Consider the following 18,547-nt stretch of genomic DNA (forward strand, 5'->3'; position numbering starts at 1 on the left):
TGAACTTGAACGAACGTAACGAATGAATGAATGAACGACCGAATGATTGAACAATACAATAAACACCCTTCTTAGGTCGGTTTGAGCGGAACAGGGCTATAACCGCGAAAATCGTCAATTGCGGGTATTTTTCTCTGTCACTCTAATTACGTCTTACTGAGAGTAAAAGAGAAAGACCCCCGCAATTTCCGAATTTCGATTTTCGCGGTAGGCCCCCTGGACTATTATACTCGTAAGAGGAATTGAGAACTCTGCAACAAACAGTCAATATAGATTCATTGATAAGATATTTTAGTAGGGGAGCCCAAGAGGAGATTATTGTGTTTACTCGAGCGCGTCAGATTAAGATACGAGTGATATCTTGCTACCCCGTGTAGTCTACCTTTACCCCTTTTAGCCATCTATGTTGAGCCCTTGGTTGGTGGGGGGTTGGTGGGGGGTTAAACAAATTGTTAAGCAAATTGTGGATTTGGTGATATTAGTCCAAATTAACGCTATAATTGCGCTATTACTAAATCTGATAATTATTTGCACGCATTTCCTTAATCTGACGGTTACAATGTGAAAATTAGGCGTCAAACTTGTGTTCGTCAGATTAAGAAAATGCCTACAAATAAGTGTTATATTAAGTTATAGAAAAAATATAGCATTAACGTGGACAAAAACGACCAAACCCACAAACTGCTTAACGATCTTTTAACCCTCCACCAACCTCCCGAAATAAAAAAAAAATTGTAGACGCATTCCGGCTCGCTGCAAAAAAAAACTTTATGTAACTTTTTTTCTTCTTATCATCTAATATTTCGATTTCAATAGGTCTGTCCGACGCTCGAGTAACTACACATTTAGCATCGTCGGCTCCCCAGCTATTTATAGACGGTATTTATTAAGCGTTCCTTTTTTGTATCATTTAATTCGAGCAAACATTGACTTTGAAATCGTGAAATGTTAAAAATAGATAAAAGTGTCGATGATAAAAAGATAAGGACTATAAAAGAGATCTACTTTTTCTGTATATTATCTGCTACGTCTATACAAGGTGGCAAAAAATTTGAGCCTTTTTACACTAACACGTTTCATGTTTTGACGGCTATACCAATCATACGGCCCGATTCGAACTTTAAGATACGTCAGTTAATAGATCTAGAAACGATATGGATTAGATATGTCAATGTTAAATGTGACGTTTCTTCAAACAAAAACGTCACCTTCGACACGGACACATCTAATCCATATCGTTTCTAGATCTATTAATTGACGTATCTTAAAGTTCGAATCGGGCCGTTAGTTGGATTATTGATATTAATAATACAGTGAACAATTACAAGTTTTTCATATTTACATATAACTACTATATAGTTACCTATACCGTAAACAGTAGCTTAGTCTATTTATTACAAGAGATGTAAGATATTTTTTTTAAACAAAGTTATATTCCTACTCTTATTAAATTTAAAAGAAAGTGTAGGTACAGAGGTAAAGCATTTTAACACAATTGTATACAAGATGCCTTTGAAATTGGGGCTTAAAATACTCATTATTAATAAAGCTAACTGTCTAGAATCATTGTGTATATACACTATTAACAATCTATTAATAATATTTGTTACTATATTTCGTTTATCGCACTTTACACACGTGAAATGTGTAAAGTTTTTGTCTGTTCTACAGTAGAAAGATTAGTAGGTGCGAAATCTATGGAAAGAACACACCGGAAATGCACCAAATCGAAGCCATCCTGTATACTATTTCGTTTATAAAAACGAAATAAAAAATAATCTTTTGTGTTATAATATTACATCCTTAACTCACATTAAATCATTATCAAAGCTCAGAAATCTCGATAAGTTGGACAAAAATGGTCTTAAAATTACAACTATACAGAGTATCCACGGTTTGGACCAAAAACTACAATCACTGTGAAAAGGGCTATATTTGCAAAATACTTTACCGATATTTGACTTTAAAATTGTATACATTTCAATCTTTTTTAAATACTCCGTTTTTATATAGCATAAACATTATCGCAGCTAATCAAAAATCTCAAACCGTATTCAAATTGGTCCATCCGTTATGAAGCCCAGAGAGAGACAGAAACACAAATAGAGAATGATACATGCATATGACGCGTACGGCCCGATTCGAACTTTAAGATACGTCAAATATTACGTCTAGATACGTACGGTATGGATAAGATATTGCAGTGTCAAAAGTGACGTTTATTCAAACATAAACGTCACTTTTGACACTGTCATATCCTCATATCTTATCCATACCGTATCTAGACGTAATATTTGACGTATCTTAAAGTTCGAATCGGGCCGGTAGTCTGATTCCCTACTTTTGATACTTCAGGATCCCGCTCGCTCATACCATTAAAGGTTAAAATTATCCCCAGATAATGTCTTAGTTAAAACAATTTGTAAGCTGAGCTCGGGCCGAAGTAGAAGCACAACTTCGCTTCGTTACCGTTTGTACTGAAGACTCCATTAGAAGCTGTAGCGTAACTTAGCCCGCCATTTTGTAGTTGAGAATTACATTGATTGTGTTACTGGAAACAGTTACGTTGCTCTTTAAAGGCTGAATTCCACCAGTGTGCGGCACTGTGCGGCACAAGCATTTTTGCTTATAAAATAATGCAATATGCTTGTGCCGCACAGTGCCGCGCACTGGTGGAATCCCGCCTTAAGAGTCCGCAGTAGTGATCCAAAAGACTCGAGCCTTTGGAGCTCTATTTTTTAGGGCTCGCCTCATTTCATTAGCCTAGACTCTTGGGGCTAATAACCTTATTAAGCCCCTAAAAAAAAGCCTTTATAGCTCTTTAGCCCCAAGCCTTAATAAGGTTATTAGCCCCAAGAGTCTAGTATCTTAAATAGAAATAGGCTCGGGGGCTAAAGAGCTAAATAGGCTGTTAGCCTTTTAGGCGTCAAGAAATGAGGCGAGCCCTAAAAAAAGAGCTAAAAGGCTCGAGTCCTTTGGTTCACTAGTCCGCAGCAAGCTCGGTTCTCCATACAAACGTAGTCACGCTCTCATTTTAAAACGACTAGCTGGATTGCTCTGAAACTTTGTACTTACAATAAGATAAGCAATCTAGGCCTGTAATTAGTTTTAAGTTTTAAGATTGACCTCTGACGTTTCGAGGACGGCGTTGTTCCCGTGGTCTCGGGGTGGTGTCAACTTTAGCCAGTCTTCTCCGAGAGTGGTCCCGTGGGGGGACAACGCCGTCCTCGAAACGTCGGAGGTAAATCATAAAACTTAAATATGCGATTAAGTCCCGTTGTACAATTTAATAATGTTCGTGCTCATTCATTCTGGGCGGGATAAATACGGAACACCAATTTCGATTTTTTTTCCGTGAGTTACAATTGTTACAAAACGCGTAGCGCGTAGTGCAGAGCTTAAAAAGCCGAACTGCATACGTTAAGACTAGTCTAAACAAGTCAAATATCAGTAAAAGCATTCAGGCCTTTATACGTCCAGCTAGCAGCCCATAAGGGTGACGATGAGGCTGAGAAGCGCCGCCGACAGCGGGTACTGCAGGCGCAGCTGGCCGCCATGCTGCATTGCTGCTGGGTGTTCTCCTGGGGACAAATACGTCACTTAAATTACCGTCAAACTAGCCAACTTTGCCTCTAGGGGTATCTTTGGTTTCTTTTCTCAAAAAAATCTGGGAAAATTGGCTGTTTGACGGAAAGCACGTAGGCCAATTCAAAGTAACATTGTGACATCAAAATTGATATTTAAATGACGTCAGACGTACGTGCATTACGCTCGCACTTGTCTACATGTATTGGCGCCAGCGAGACGCATGGGCGGCTAGCATCTACCTAGTATTTTGATGTCACAATGTAAGTCGGGCTGTCAAGAGGGCGTTCTTGGGACGACCGACTGGTAGCCGTCCGGTGGGTCGGCCCAGGTATCGCTGGGAAGACAGTGTGGCGGCAGATCTGCTTCAGCTTCGCGTCAGTAACTGGCAGGAAGTTGCGCAGGATCGGGACAGGTGGCATGCTCTCGTTTCGGAGGCCAAGATTCTCTTTGGTTCGCTGAGCCAAAATAGTTAGTTAGTTAATGTAAGTTTGAAATGGCCTCACGAGCTAAGCATACCTCCTTCAAATTACAAGTTATAGAAAAGTTGACATCATCTATAATCCCGTATATAGATACAATATATGTATGTACGATTGTGTTACGTGTTAACAAAATCAGTTCATCCCTTCATTGCGGTGGGGGATTTTTTTATTCTTTATGTAATACCATTTCAAATTCGACTTTAACTCTGTCATTTAATTCGCATCGAAAACTTTTCAATAGTCAACCAAAAAAGAGTAGGTATGCAAAATCGGAGACAATTTGTGCAAATTGTATATTTCAAGCTCCTTACGTTTTATATGTGACGTCCCACGGTCAAAGGTACCTTATGGCGGGTATGGAGTTATGCATACCCCAGTAATCTACAATAAATAAGCTATCGATAACACAAAAGATCAACCTTCTAGGTTACGTAGTTACAGAGATATGATTTTTTGAAAATAATGTTGTGAAATGAGCAACTTTACGATAGAGAAGTTTTAAGTTTAGCCGCCTAAAAAACTATGTTCCTGAAGTAAGTTACATAGTTGACTACAAATAATAATACCTTATATATCTGAGATTAAAAAAATATTCCGACTTGTTCTGTAATGCAAATAGAAACTTTTGATATCAACTGATTTATGTGTATACTAACCAATCTCTTGAAAATAAAGTTTTATTTCATTTTCACGATTGATTGCAATGAGCTCTCAAGATTTAAATTTTATCTATTAGAAAACGACACTGACAGACAGTTTAAGCAAAAAACAATACCGATTTAGAGGTGAAAATGTATTTTCTGACTTTTTCATATAAAATCACAAAATTGAATATTTTTACTTTTAATGTGACACACAATCAATTTTTCTGAGCACATATGAAAGAAATTCTGTCATTCAAATGAAATAAATCCTAAAACCCCAACTAAATACTATATTTAACCCCTTATGCCACTTTAAACTTACATAACAATAACAGTATTTGCTCCATACATTTACGAAAAGGTACCTTATGGAAATAAATCTAATAATACATCACTACAAAATATCAATCATATTACAGTTTATCTTTTATGAATAGAAAATATTAATTTACATTAAACTGCCCCAATTTTAATTAGTTCTTCGTCATAATAATCTTAAAAAAGACCAATAATTTGTATGTAATGAAAAGGTACCTTGTGGTCAAGTTACATGATGAGGCATGATGATGATGGAACAGTTAGGATAAACTAATAATATTTTGGGGTTAAGATGGTATAAATAGTCTATTTCTTATCAATAATATATTTCGGTTGCTATTGAAGATAAGCGGCATTGAGGTTCAATGACCTCAGATATTCTATAAGGTAATGCGTCGGGTATTGGCATTTTTCAGCAAACCAATGGCTGATTTACTGCATGCGACCAAACCAAATGAAGATTATTCTAGTTAAGAAAGACTTGACGAGAGTAACTTTGGTATAATAGCAGTCTACTTGGATTTGTGATGTCGGTCTATGTAAGGTTATAATATTTGCGAGGCGCCCCAACCAGAACTGAAATTATCAAATTAGTTTTGCAGAATGCTAATACAGTTCTCTACCAAACTTCTTTTCCCGTATTGACTAGTTTTTTTGGGAATTTACAATCTTTTTTCCATAAGGTACCTTTTCTACTAAACTCTGAGACGACATTACTAGGCTTATAACTAACTTATAACAAAAATAAAAACAGGTAAACAAACGTTACGCATTAAGGTTTCAGATCACACAATAAAAAAAAATTGAGCATTTTTTCACCTCTTTACAAAACATTTCATATCTCCGAAACTAGAAACCCTCATAAGGTACCTTTTCCCGTGGAACGTCACATATCATCATTTGGAAGTCTCCAATTTCCTACAATGTAGTTGCGTCTAAATGAGACTTTTTATGGGCCATGAAGATTATTACAACGCTACAATGATGTAGGCAAAACGCAACACGCTTGGTAACTTTGTCTACTATTTTTACCCTAGCCTCCTAAGGCCCCCGTAAAAATGAATAATCCAGAATTTGCTACTAAAATTTGAACCTTTACTGCAGGGAATAGAGTTGATTTTGGTTTTGTTTGAAAATTGAAAGAAACGAAACAAATGCGACTCTGTTCCAATTGAATATGATTTAAATTTCATCAAACTGAATAAGTAGGTACTATAGGTAGGACCTTGGGCCTGGTCCTACCTATAGTACCTACTTATTCAGTTTGATGAAATTTAAATCATATTCAATTGGAACAGAGTCGCATTTGTTTTGTTTCGTTAGGAGGCTAGGCACGGTCATAAGGAAGGGGGTTTTAGTAGCTTGTGTTTGAGGTCAGTTATTAAAAAACTTTGCTAAGGCCTGTACCCGTACCATGAGTCACTGACAGTGTCAAAACGCTACCGGCTACGTAATTTACTTTCTATACATCTCGCTCGCACTAATAAGCGAGTACGAGCGAGATGCAGAAAGTAAGTTACGTTCTCGATAGCGTTTATGTCAGTGTCAAACTGGTGGTAGCCACACTTGTTTTTTTTTTTGGATACCTGTGTTTCATGTATGACTGTATGTTTTCTAAACAATAAATAGGTAAATAAGTTTTTGGCAAAAATTTCATTTTCGGTACAATCTTTTATCGCTGACTGTACTTTTCTTACGACAGACAACTAATACTCATCGAGACAATTATAAAAACCCCTAACACAATTAGGTTGCGTTGATTCATCACAGAGTTCCTATGGCCACCTCCTGTCTCCATCATCAGATCAGCTCGATGGTACCATAATATTGCATTGTCATCCGATTTATACATGCATGCAAAATTTCAGGTCATTCTCAAGATTTGATTACAGACCGACAGACAGACAGACAACGGTCAGGTGAAACTAAATAAAAGCTTGTAAAAATGTATATATATATATATATTTTACTTTTAGCCGTGGTAGCCTAACACTTACCACTAAGAACGTGCACCTGCACGGATTTCGGATTGGCGTTGGCCGGCGCGCACGTGTAACGCCCAGTGTCGGGCACTCTTGCCCTCTGCACTAAAAGGTGAGATGTGGTCGTCTCCCCCTTTTCGGTGATGACCGACACCCCTCCGCGGGGGGAGTCGTAGTTGATTTCCTGAGGAAGAAACAAGTTTATTATGCATTGGTTAAAAAACTATAACTAAAATTTTAAAGTCTGTGCGGGAAGAGAAGACTCACGAATGTTGTGGTTCCCTTATATTCCACGTAATAATTGAGTCTGTTTGTACTATAAATTGTCATTCTATGGAACTTGCTAACTATGTAAACAAACCACCATATTTATACTGTCAAAGAATGATGAATTTGCTAGTGACTTTTGTTGACTGGTTAGATCATTTTCCCAAAATCATAATTTACCTGTAGCATAATTTCTATTCGCATTTTTTCCTATTCTTAATTTACACCAGACGCATTAATTCCTAACATGATTTTACCTAACCTAACCTATTAATTTAGTGTGACGTCCATGAAACATTACACTCTGGGGAAAAAAGTGTAGGTAGGTTAGGTTCGTTAGGTAGCTTCAGATGCCCGAAGGGCAAACCGCCCAGAAATAGGAGCCCCGCGAAGCGGGGCTCCGTCTAGCTAAGTTGTAAACTAAATGTTTTTAGGGTTCCGTACCTCAAAAGGAAAAAACGGAACCCTTATAGGATCACTCGTGCGTCTGTCTGTCTGTCTGTCTGTCTGTCTGTCTGTCTGTCTGTCTGTCCGTCTGTCACAGCCGATTTTCTCCGGAACTACTGGACCAATCAAGTTGAAATTTGGTACACATATGTAAGTTTGTGACCCAAATGCGGACATGTAACGTAAACAAATGAATTTTAAACATGGGGGCCACTTTTGGGGGGTAAATGAAAAAATGAAAAAAAATATTTTTTCAAACTATATCATGTTACATTTCAAATGAAAGAGCTTATTGTTAGGATCTCAAATATATTTTTTTTATAATTTTCGAGTAAACAGTTTAGAAGTTATTCAAGAAAATAGGCAAAAAATGACCATTCCCCCCCCCTTATCTCCGAAACTACTAAGTCTTAAATTTAAAAAAAAATACATAAAATAGGTCTATACCTATAGATGACAGGAAAACCTATTAGAAATGTACAGTCAAGCGTGAGTCGGACTTAATTACAGTTTTTTTTCCGACCCCTACGGATTTTTTAAAGAGATTTCACTCACGTTTCACATAAAAAATACATTGTTAACAGTGCCGGATTACTTAGAGTAGTAGTTTTCTTAAAGTAATTGGTGATAATTTTCTGATAAGATAATCATTTTAAATATTTAACGGTCTTACCTACTTACGAGTAATTGTAAGGTCAAATTAAAAATAATGTATAAAAAAATATGTTAAATTGAGAGCTAGCTCAAAGTTTTTTGTACTCATCGACTTTAATGGTTGAATTAATAAAGACTTTGTAACCAATAAGCAAAACAAGCACGTGCTTACGGCACCACGTTCAGGGAGGGCACCAAAATGCCAGGTTGAAAAAGGTGAACAAATTTTAAAATTAGGGACAGACACATCGTTTTTACCAGACGATTTTTTTAGCTGTCCAAAAGCTAATTTGCAAAAATAATGGCGCGTAATTCTTTGGGAAACAATCGGTAGCAGTAGAAGAGTCGTGATTACATGCATAGATTCGATTTCAACCCACTCTTTTGCGGTTCGGCGTTAGGTCTTATGCGAGGCCTTCTGCCTTACGGCAAAGTTGATCTTCTGCCTTAATTACACTTGGGCGTGGATCCAAATCCAAGCTTTCCTCTTTCGCAGCTGGGCCTACTGCATTTCTCACACTTCGCCAATTCAATTCCAAGCTCTCTGCTTTCTTGCATATTTTATGCATGAAAACAACCTCGCTGAGACCCTTAAATATCGAGCCCTATGCGAAGCTAGGCTGATAGAAAACTGTCCCATCCCTTCTCTGTATGAAATCCTGGATTCGCGCCTGGTTGGGACTAAAACTAAAATTGCGTTTTTATATCGAAAAATTTTCGCGCTCGCTTCGCTCGCGTTTTCAATTACTTTATAAGGTATGATAAAGGTGACATTCGGGTGGCGACTGCAGCAACATTACTCTGTTGCAACGTTACTGCTGCAGTACTGTCAACTTCCGTGATAAAATGATGTGACTGATTTCCATACTAAAAGTAAAAATGTACAACTGTCTATCATATTGCGTTTTTATATCGAAAAATTTCCGCGCTCGCTTCGCTCGCGTTTCTATTACTTTCTACGCTATGATAAAGGTGACATTCGGGTGGCGACTGCAACAGTTCAGCATTACGTACTCTGTTGCAACATTACTGCTGCGGCACTGTCAATTTTCGTGATAAAATGATGTGACTGATTTCCATTCTCAGCTGTAATGCGGCAATGAACTTCTCTCAATTTACCAAAAAATCAATGTAATCTTGATGACCCTAGGGAGAGGGGGCACCTAGAAATGCTTAGGGCATCAAAATATCTTAATCCGGCACTGATTGTTAAAAATTGTGTAATATACGGAACCTTTGGAACGCGAGTCCGACTCGCACTTGGCCGGTTTTTTGAAAAGAAACAGTGCGGTGGGACTATGGTAATATTATCGCCTAAGAAATAAAAAGAATGAGAAAAACGACTTGGAAAGTATTAATTATGAGAAAAATTTAACCTAGGAATTAATGCGTCTGGTGTAAATTAAGAATAGGAAAAAATGCGAATAGAAATTATGCTACAGGTAAATTATGATTTTAGGAAAATAATCTAACCAGTGCTTTTGTTTACATAGTTAGCAAGTTCCATAGAGTGACACTTTACTCTGTTATCTTTAGGTATTCACATAAAAGTAAACAAGCTTTACTTAAGCCAGTTGAAAAGGTAGATTAAAACATTACATGATCAAATAATGTAGGTTAAAGCCGTTAAAGTCAGGTCGTTCAGTGACAGATCCACGCGGTTTTGTATTTGGTTGGTTAACCAATAAATTTTATAACCACCCGAATATGTACGAACAATTTGTTTACTTTTATTTAAATACCTACCTAGAGATACAGAACTTTTATCTGGGTATACCTATAATAACCCAAGCCTATTGGGTAAAGCCCGAAAATTAAATCAGCTTTAATTTTTATTCGGAGTTTATCCTTATTCATTTACGTCTACCCAACACTGGGAGGGTATTAATGTCAGAAGTGATGATGCAACAACTAGCATTTCCCCAGCCAGTGTTGGGTAGACCTAGATGTGAACGAGTCAAGGCCGAATAGAGATTAATGTTGTGTCAATTCAGGGCTTTGGTGATAAAGATAGTTTATTATTCAAGTAGGCATATTACAATGAGCTTATGAACGTCAAATAAAGCCCCACCACCGGCTTTAACCCTATACCTCTGCTTCGAGAAGCTTTAAATCCCCCCTTAATTGGAGAAGGGTATCCCAATATTGGACCGGCAAGAAACTCGGAAGGACACATCTTTTCAAAACATTACATCTTATAATTTACATGCATTACGAGTAAATAAGAAAATATAAAAAAAAAATAATATCGGTCTTTACCCAAAAGGCTCGTATAATACTAGTTATACCAACTTGAGTTTAATTAACCTTCTATTATTACCCGTAATATATACAAGAATTGCTTGCTTAAAGGTTTAAGGTAAATGTATATTTATTTATGCATTTTCATCCTCTATTACTGTAAGGTGACTAAAATATACTATAGATAAAATACATTATAATGTATGTATTTCTATAAAAGTCCAATATAATGGCCTTCCCTACGAGACTTTATATACCTAGTCTCGTTTCGAAGAAAGGTATTTTACGACTCTCGACTACATAATGTTTCTCAAGTCACTGAACACATATTTTCCAAGCGCATAAAGACGTATTCAAACGGATATAAAACTAAGTTTTGTGAGAGACTATGTGTTTTACGAGAAAATAGTACAAGAAATAAGGCCACTGGTATTTACATTTTTAGGCGAAAATTTTTACCTGACTACTAAAGTCTTATAATCAGAGGTCAGTTCAGTTCAGTTTTTAGTTCTTATGGCTTCTGTCCATTGGACTCAGAGGTCGGCGAGGGTGAGCTATTTGCCTTATGACGGTGACCACTGGTTATAATTTTAGCAAACTTTGTAATTTATTATTATTTTCTTACCGTCTTATTATGTCTTGACGTCGAAGGTTTTAAGAAGAAATTTTTTTTTTTTTGGGTAAAGATACCAAAAGTAGGCAAAGTTAGCTAGTTTGACGGTACATCATTTGAAGAATATGTGTTTTTAATTTTAAGGAGGAATCAATGGTTATGTCTGTCTGTCTGTATCTAAGTAACGGAACCATTGAATATTTATAATAATAATATTTAACTGGGCGAAATTCCAAGTATTTTTATAGCTCGAGATATTGCGAATCTAGTGATATAAGTAGTCAACTACATCTATAACCTTATTTTCTTTAAAAAATGCCGATAAATTGAGGCACGTATAAAAAAACATATTAGGTATAAAGTTAAGTTGCTTATTTCTAATTTTGAAAACCTTTCTAACCACAACGCGAAAAACTCAAGAAATACGATAATCGCCAGTTACGTAAAACCTACCGTCTTAAATATAATATTTCTTTTCATTCTTTAAAATAGATACGTCCGTTACGTCAAACTGTCATCCGCACTCAATGCCTTGACAAAACCAATTCCAAGATGGCGTCTTTTAAACTAGGGCATTAGTTCAATTTATAACAAAAGGCCGAGAGCGGGTACAATTTTATTTTCTGGCAAACTGGTCGCAGCTCATTTTGGCATCGTTTCAAATCACCGGGTTTCCTTGTAAATAAAACTTTAGAAGTTTCTCGAACGACCAGGCCACGCCAATTCTTTGATTGCGTGCGTTTAGGTACATTCGGCAGTTGCTACGGAGAAATGTAACTTTGTAAAACATGTTATTGGGTCATTAGAGGTAAGTCTTCAAACTATAATATTAAGGTAGGAAAATGAGGATATATGTATACAGGGTGATTCATGAGACGTGAGCAGGACTAATCCTGCACACTCAGTAACTGATAATTGATCGATCACCGTTTTAGGTGAAACACAACACATTTTTTTTTACTTTTTGGTGAGGGCAAATTTAATCCTCTACAATCATGGTCACCCTACAAGACCTAATTAATAAGCATAAAACCTCTTTAACTTTTTGATTACGAAGAAAATAAACTGTCAAACTTGAGTCAGATACGAGTTTTCAAAAGTAACCAGACCGCGATGACAGTGATGACATTCAATTTGACACAGAATATCGGTTGTTTAGTATTCTAATTTTAGGGTGACCACGCATGTCGTAAATAAATTAATAACTTTTTTTTTCAACACGACTAGAAAATTTACGTTAACCTCACTAATACTGATACGAAAGTGTTGCTTATAATTTAAGAAATGCGCCGTATTAGTCCTGCTCACGTCTCCTGAATCACCCTGTATATATATAAAATAATACTAATAAGACTTCAATTGCTTTAGGTACAATATGATTCGGTTAAGTTGTGTTCTAATGTATGGGGAAGACAAACAAATTATAGCCAGCCTTTTATGAATATATGATACCTTCAGGTATGGTGCTTTACCCACTATGTTATATTGAACTTCAACAAGTTTTTCAACGGTTAAATTTTGTCGAAGTTCATCTAGCCATAACATGAATATGGTGCATCATATCAAAAAAAAAATTATAACCTTTTTTGTTGAGAATTTAATAGGGATTATTTATTTTAGTGACACTTTTTTCCTATATTGTATACATTCCCCAAAAAATGAAAAAAACCGTGAACCGGGACATATTTCATGCAAAAAGGGGGGGTTGCGGCAGGGGGAGGGAAGGGGACGCTAGCGTGCGTAAAGCACCATAGTCACCATACCCAAAGGTATCATACTACATTCATAAAAGGCTGGCTATAATTAGTTTTTCAAAAAACACAATTTGACCGAATCAAATAGAGGACATTCCCGGTGAACCTCTTCAGAAAATTTAGCGGATGCCCTAAGGGATGCGTTCTGTGACGTGGCACATGGCACAACTAAGTACGACTTTTGTTGCATGTAATCCCTTGAGCATTTGGCCTGTTTGCTCCAATTACGTATGTGTTATTTGTAAATTCAAACTTTCAACGTCGTTCAGCGAAACCGTACCCATTTGTGGATAGCTTTCAATTTTAAATTCACTATTTGCTTCGGAATATAGCCGAGGGAATTTGAATGTTAGAACAGTGTTATTACACTCACTTACCACGACCAGCATATGCGTGGTCTTCGATAATACGTGGTTATTACAGATATCGAGGTCAAAAGAACGCTGGTTGCTCAAAGGATTTAGTTGATCAGTAAGTAGAAGGAATGTAAAGTCGGTACTCAAAAGTTACCTCAACAACATTTGGTATTGAATACCTGACTCAGTTTCGTAATGTTGACGGAGTTTATATTTTATGAACTAGCGACCGGCCCCGGCTTCGAACGGGTAACACAAAAATCTAAACAAATTATACGCTTACACCTTCCTTAAACATCACTCTATTGATAAGTGAAACCCGCATGAAAATACGTTCAGTAGTTTTTGAGTTTATCGCGAACATACATACGCACAAACAGTCAGACGCGGCGGGGGACTTTGTTTTATAAGGTGTAGTTCCTTTATCATATTTTAGTGGCAATATAACTCGTACTGGTAAATGTTTACAGTGACCCCCGCAAGTTTTATCCTAGCGTCGATCTAATGGCATAGAAATGTTTTTATGTGGCACTTGCGCGGACCATAGAGTACTTTGTGGCGTCGTTTAGTGTCAACGAATATAATAAAATAGGTCAACAATTTCATGACGGGCCTTTGTGGCTTGTCAGGGACCATCCTTGACCACTGTGTAGTGCGGCCTTAACAATCAATTTACGGATAATTGTAACTCTTCCGCGCTCAACCAAACTAAACCAATCAATGGAACCGCTTAACCACGCATTATCGGGTAACACTTCAACTGGTGTGCCGCAAAACGTTTCGGGTGGTTAGAGACGTTCAAAAACTGTTTTGAATCGTTCGGTACGTTCGGGAATTTCGCGTTAGAATGGACGCAGTTGGTTTTTGAATCGGCTACGTATTCAACTGTGCGATTAAGCGCTACGGTAATTTTTTCAAGTGTGAGCTAAACAGTGACTTTTGTGATTAGTTCGATAAATGATAGAGATAAAAATAACAGACAATAGGGTATTTGACTACTAGTCAAATCAGTTTCCTTTTTCAAACTCTCAAAACGATTTTGCTACTATGGAATTTATATGAAACACTAGCATGTGACGTCACAATCAAATTACCTACTCTTTATAGTTTTATACGGGTAATAATAAAAATTGTGTCAAAAAATTATTAATCTTCTGGTGCTAAATTTCATGCATGGTGTAAAATAATTTATTTTAAATACAGTCGAATACCCTATTGGCTACATGTATGAAAGCGGCGGTGAACGTCACAGATTCACGTTCGCGGCCGCATTACTGCCGCGATTATGACGTTCATTCCATCACTGATTTTCTCAAGGAAATTGACAGATTCAGTGGCAGCAGCAGGGACGCTATATGCAGCGTCAGTTGTCATCCCAACGTCACCTTTAATGTCCCCTTTGGAAAAATATTATCCATAAATAACCTAAGTCCAATATTTGACTAGGGAACCTTAAAATCTTACTCAAAAATAATGTTTCTCCTTGAGAGCATGTTTGCGTGTGACAAGATTGATTGATGCGTCTAGTTCGTTCGTTCGATTAACCTAAACGTCCTCTAGATACCTAAAATGATGGAAGTTTGACATACTCGTAAAAGATACACGTGCTTACATGATGGATTACAATGTTTGCCTACTTACCCCAACTAGTGATGGGCAGCTTGTAAGTTACGAAAGTGAAATTTTCACTTAAATTTCATGTAAGTTACTGTAAGTTTCAAATGGAAATTTTCTGTTAAGATTCTGTAGTTTTCAGGTGTAAATTATCTGTTTGTGTGTAATTTTATACTTCCCGACAGCAACCACTTCAACATAATTCTTTTAAGTGTTTTATTTTGTCTATCAACGACACTGTTTTTTAATATTTTCACAAAACAGCAGTCTCAAAAGCATATAACCATTAAGTAGATATATTATTCCGCAGAGGCAAAAAATAATAATAAAGAAGGCACTTCTAAACTTGGTCTTGAACTTCCGTTCTTCGTATAACAACTGGGAATAGACAGATACCCCTAGGCCAAGGAGCCACTGACATAAAGTCTCGAATTTGATAATCATAACCCGTTCTACTGACGTCAGAAGTAGCGGAGATGTGACATGAAATTTAAGTGTAATTTATTCGGTAACATTACTGTCAGAAACGTTTCTTGTCAATTATGTAATTTTCAAAAGTTGAAATATGTCATAGTTAAGGTAATATGTGAAATGTTTCAGAAATTGGCCATCGCTTATCCCAACCGGCGGTATAGTTGTTGGCCAAATACAATTTGTAATTTTTATGGCAAATCGGTGCAAATTTCGTCGAGTGTAGTTTATACAATGTGTAAATCCAATACGGGCAATTTAGAGGTTTTTTTAAAGTTACACCGTAATTAATATTTGAAAATTTACCGAACAGCAATGTACTGCAAACATTACGAGACATAACATGACATGAAATTACGTACGAGATACGAGCTTTCTATAGTAACTGTTAACAAGCGTTGACCTATTTTGGTAACCGCTATTCCATATAACAATGAACTGTCATAGTCATAGGGACCATCATTTGACGCGACAGGTAAGTATAATAATAGGTAAGGTATACAATCTCAAAAAAGTCTGTATCTTTAGGTATTTCAATAAAAGTAAACAAATTGTTTGCACATTTTCGGGTAGTTATAACATTTATTGGTTAACCAACCAAATACACAACCGCCTGGATCTGTCACTGAACGACCTGACTTTAGCCTACATTATTTGATCGTGTAATATTTTCATCTACCCTCAACTGGCTTAAGGAGCCATTTGAAGGTAGATTTTGTTTACTTTTATTTAAATACCTAAATATACAGCGTATAGGTAATGTACATGTGTTCTTGTTTCCTACACTTGTGACTTCAAAGGGGAAACCAATATTAGTTAAAGGAAGGTTAAAGGAAGTTAGGTGCTTACTATTGGAAGCCACAGTAAGGGCCCCTTTGCCAAGTTTCTGAAGGCAGTCGCGTACATTTTAGCTTATATGACAAGTTACTAATGGGATTTCGGTTCAATAGGTATTTCAGCAAACATAAGCACGATAAACATTAGACTGATTAACGGCCCGATTCGAACATTAAATTACGTCAATTATGACGTCTAGATACGATATGAAATAGATATGTCAGTCTCAAAAGTGATTTTTTTGTTTGAAGAACACTGGAATATCTAATCCATATCGTATCTAGACGTAATATTTGACATATCTTAAAGTTCGAATCGGGCCATAAAGCGTTGAATGTTTGTAATAACGTTCAGAAGGTTATGACAAACTACGGACCCATTACTTAACTTGCGGACGTATTCCAAAAATGCTTATAAGATGTCACAGCGATACGATACCAATCTATCAGTGTCAAAAGTGACATTTCTTCAAACATCACTTTTGACACTGACAGATGGGTATTGTATCACTGTGACATCTTATAAGTATTGTTTGAATACTGCTGTAAGTATCAAAAGTGTCGTCACATAGACGATCAATATGAAAGTTCCTAAAAATTCTTACTAAGTATGTACAAAGTACAAAATTGGTAAGAAATTAAATTCTTTGACTGTACAACAGAATAAATAATAGTACTAGGTACAGAAGGTTCACTCTCTAAAAAAACGCGTCTATTACGACAGATATGACCGCAAGGTGTCGCAAACGCGAGCAGGCGTCCGTTCCGTAGCGGTGCGCGGCAAACACTACTTGCTAGACACCAAAATTGGTATGGGCCGCATGTACTTGTAGCGACGCGACGAAATCGCGGAGTGAGCCACGCCTGTACGTCAAACTCTATCTGTATAGTTTACCTCCTCATTGTGTGTCCATCTAATAGCCGGAGGCGGCTCAGGGGAGTGCTGCACCACGCACGTCAGGTTGATGGTGCTACCCATGTTGATGAACAGGTCTGGACCTCCCAGGATAGTCGTCAGCGGTTCTGTTGGGACAAAAGGACACATTTAGTTGGCTTCGTTTTTAACATTGTCCTAGAGAAACCTGCTAACACGCATCCATACAAGGACAACCAACATTTTTTGAGATCTAATACGGTTTGGATTTTGGGGTCGTGATCCCGAATGTCAAAAATATTAAGATGGGCATACTGAACAAGGTTTCCCATGGGACCGATTTGGAAATCGTCCAAAACTCTGTTATTTATGCCGATTTTGAAGCAGGTGTCTTTGTAATCGGGTGAGGACTTACTAAGTGGGTCAAAATATGATAAACAATGAATTTTGAAAAAAATGGCCTTAGGTTTTGAATGGTTTCGATAAGGACAGCCGCGATGGGATTGTATTCTATGGATTTTTGGCTGCTGGTTGTCTATGGATACTAATCAATCCAGGAGGTAGCTATTACTTTTACATTCCATTTTTTATTTTCTTCATTATAATTCGATGTTTTGATATTTTAATAATAAAGTTGATATTAAGTGGCAAGGCTATATTTTAAAAGTCCAGTGACACTTCTCAACCCTCGGCCTTCACACTGGTGTCCCGTTGAGCTATCCTAGATGTCGCTTTTTGTAGAGGGCCAACTTGTGGGGGCGAGTCACCGCCTGCCGGAAATAAAAAACTCTACGTGTTGGCTTTGGCTCCGCGCACGTCTGCCAAATGTCCGGAACATTGTTCCATGGATAAAGTTATTAGGAGATCAAAACACATTTAATGTCACGCGTCATACATGTATGCAAATATTATTATTTCACAATGCATACGAAGTGCATTCAATGTGCATTTTGTTATGCATATCGCAACTGCTACATCATAAATGCATAGAATCAACATTGATGCAGCAGTGTACGTGTTTAGATTTGGGAAGATAAGTATTTGACCTACATTTCTAGCGTTCTGGAGCCAAAATATTTGAATACCATTTTCGTGTGCTACGTTGTACCTTGCCACAGTGACAATGGTATGTGTATTAATTATGTGGCATCTCAGTCCCTTGCGACCTCAACATCTCTGAGTATAACCCATTTTGATTTTCACCATTTAGGTCACATTATTCCATTCTCAATACAAAATTGAACACAAAACTTTTTGAAAACATTGCCTCCTGTACGTCTACCATCAGTTTTGACATTGACATATACGCTCACGTCTACGTAACTTACTTTCTATGCATCTCGCCCGTACTCGCATATTAGTGCAAGCGAGATGTACAGAAAGTAAATTACGTAGATGTGAGCGTT

General features: G+C 37.0%; 1 protein-coding gene across 2 annotated transcripts in view; it reads right to left on the reverse strand.

Annotated features, from left to right (window-relative positions):
- Positions 1–3,422: 3,422 nt before the first annotated feature.
- Positions 3,423–18,547, reverse strand: part of LOC134798440 (zwei Ig domain protein zig-8-like) — a 41,056-nt gene continuing 25,931 nt past the window's right edge. The window contains exons 5-7 of one of the 2 annotated variants that reach the window (XM_063770880.1): positions 17,163–17,290; positions 7,030–7,198; positions 3,423–3,578 (exon numbers count right to left, since the gene is read on the reverse strand). In XM_063770880.1, coding sequence (XP_063626950.1) covers positions 3,481–3,578; positions 7,030–7,198; positions 17,163–17,290 — 395 coding nt within the window. In that variant the 3' untranslated portion in view covers positions 3,423–3,480. Of the gene's footprint in view, positions 3,582–7,029; positions 7,199–17,162; positions 17,291–18,547 lie in introns of both variants that reach the window. The other variant, XM_063770879.1, reaches the window with a different exon arrangement.

The sequence above is a fragment of the Cydia splendana genome, chromosome 16 (genome assembly GCF_910591565.1).
Source record: "Cydia splendana chromosome 16, ilCydSple1.2, whole genome shotgun sequence".
NCBI classification, from domain to species: Eukaryota; Metazoa; Arthropoda; class Insecta; order Lepidoptera; family Tortricidae; genus Cydia; species Cydia splendana.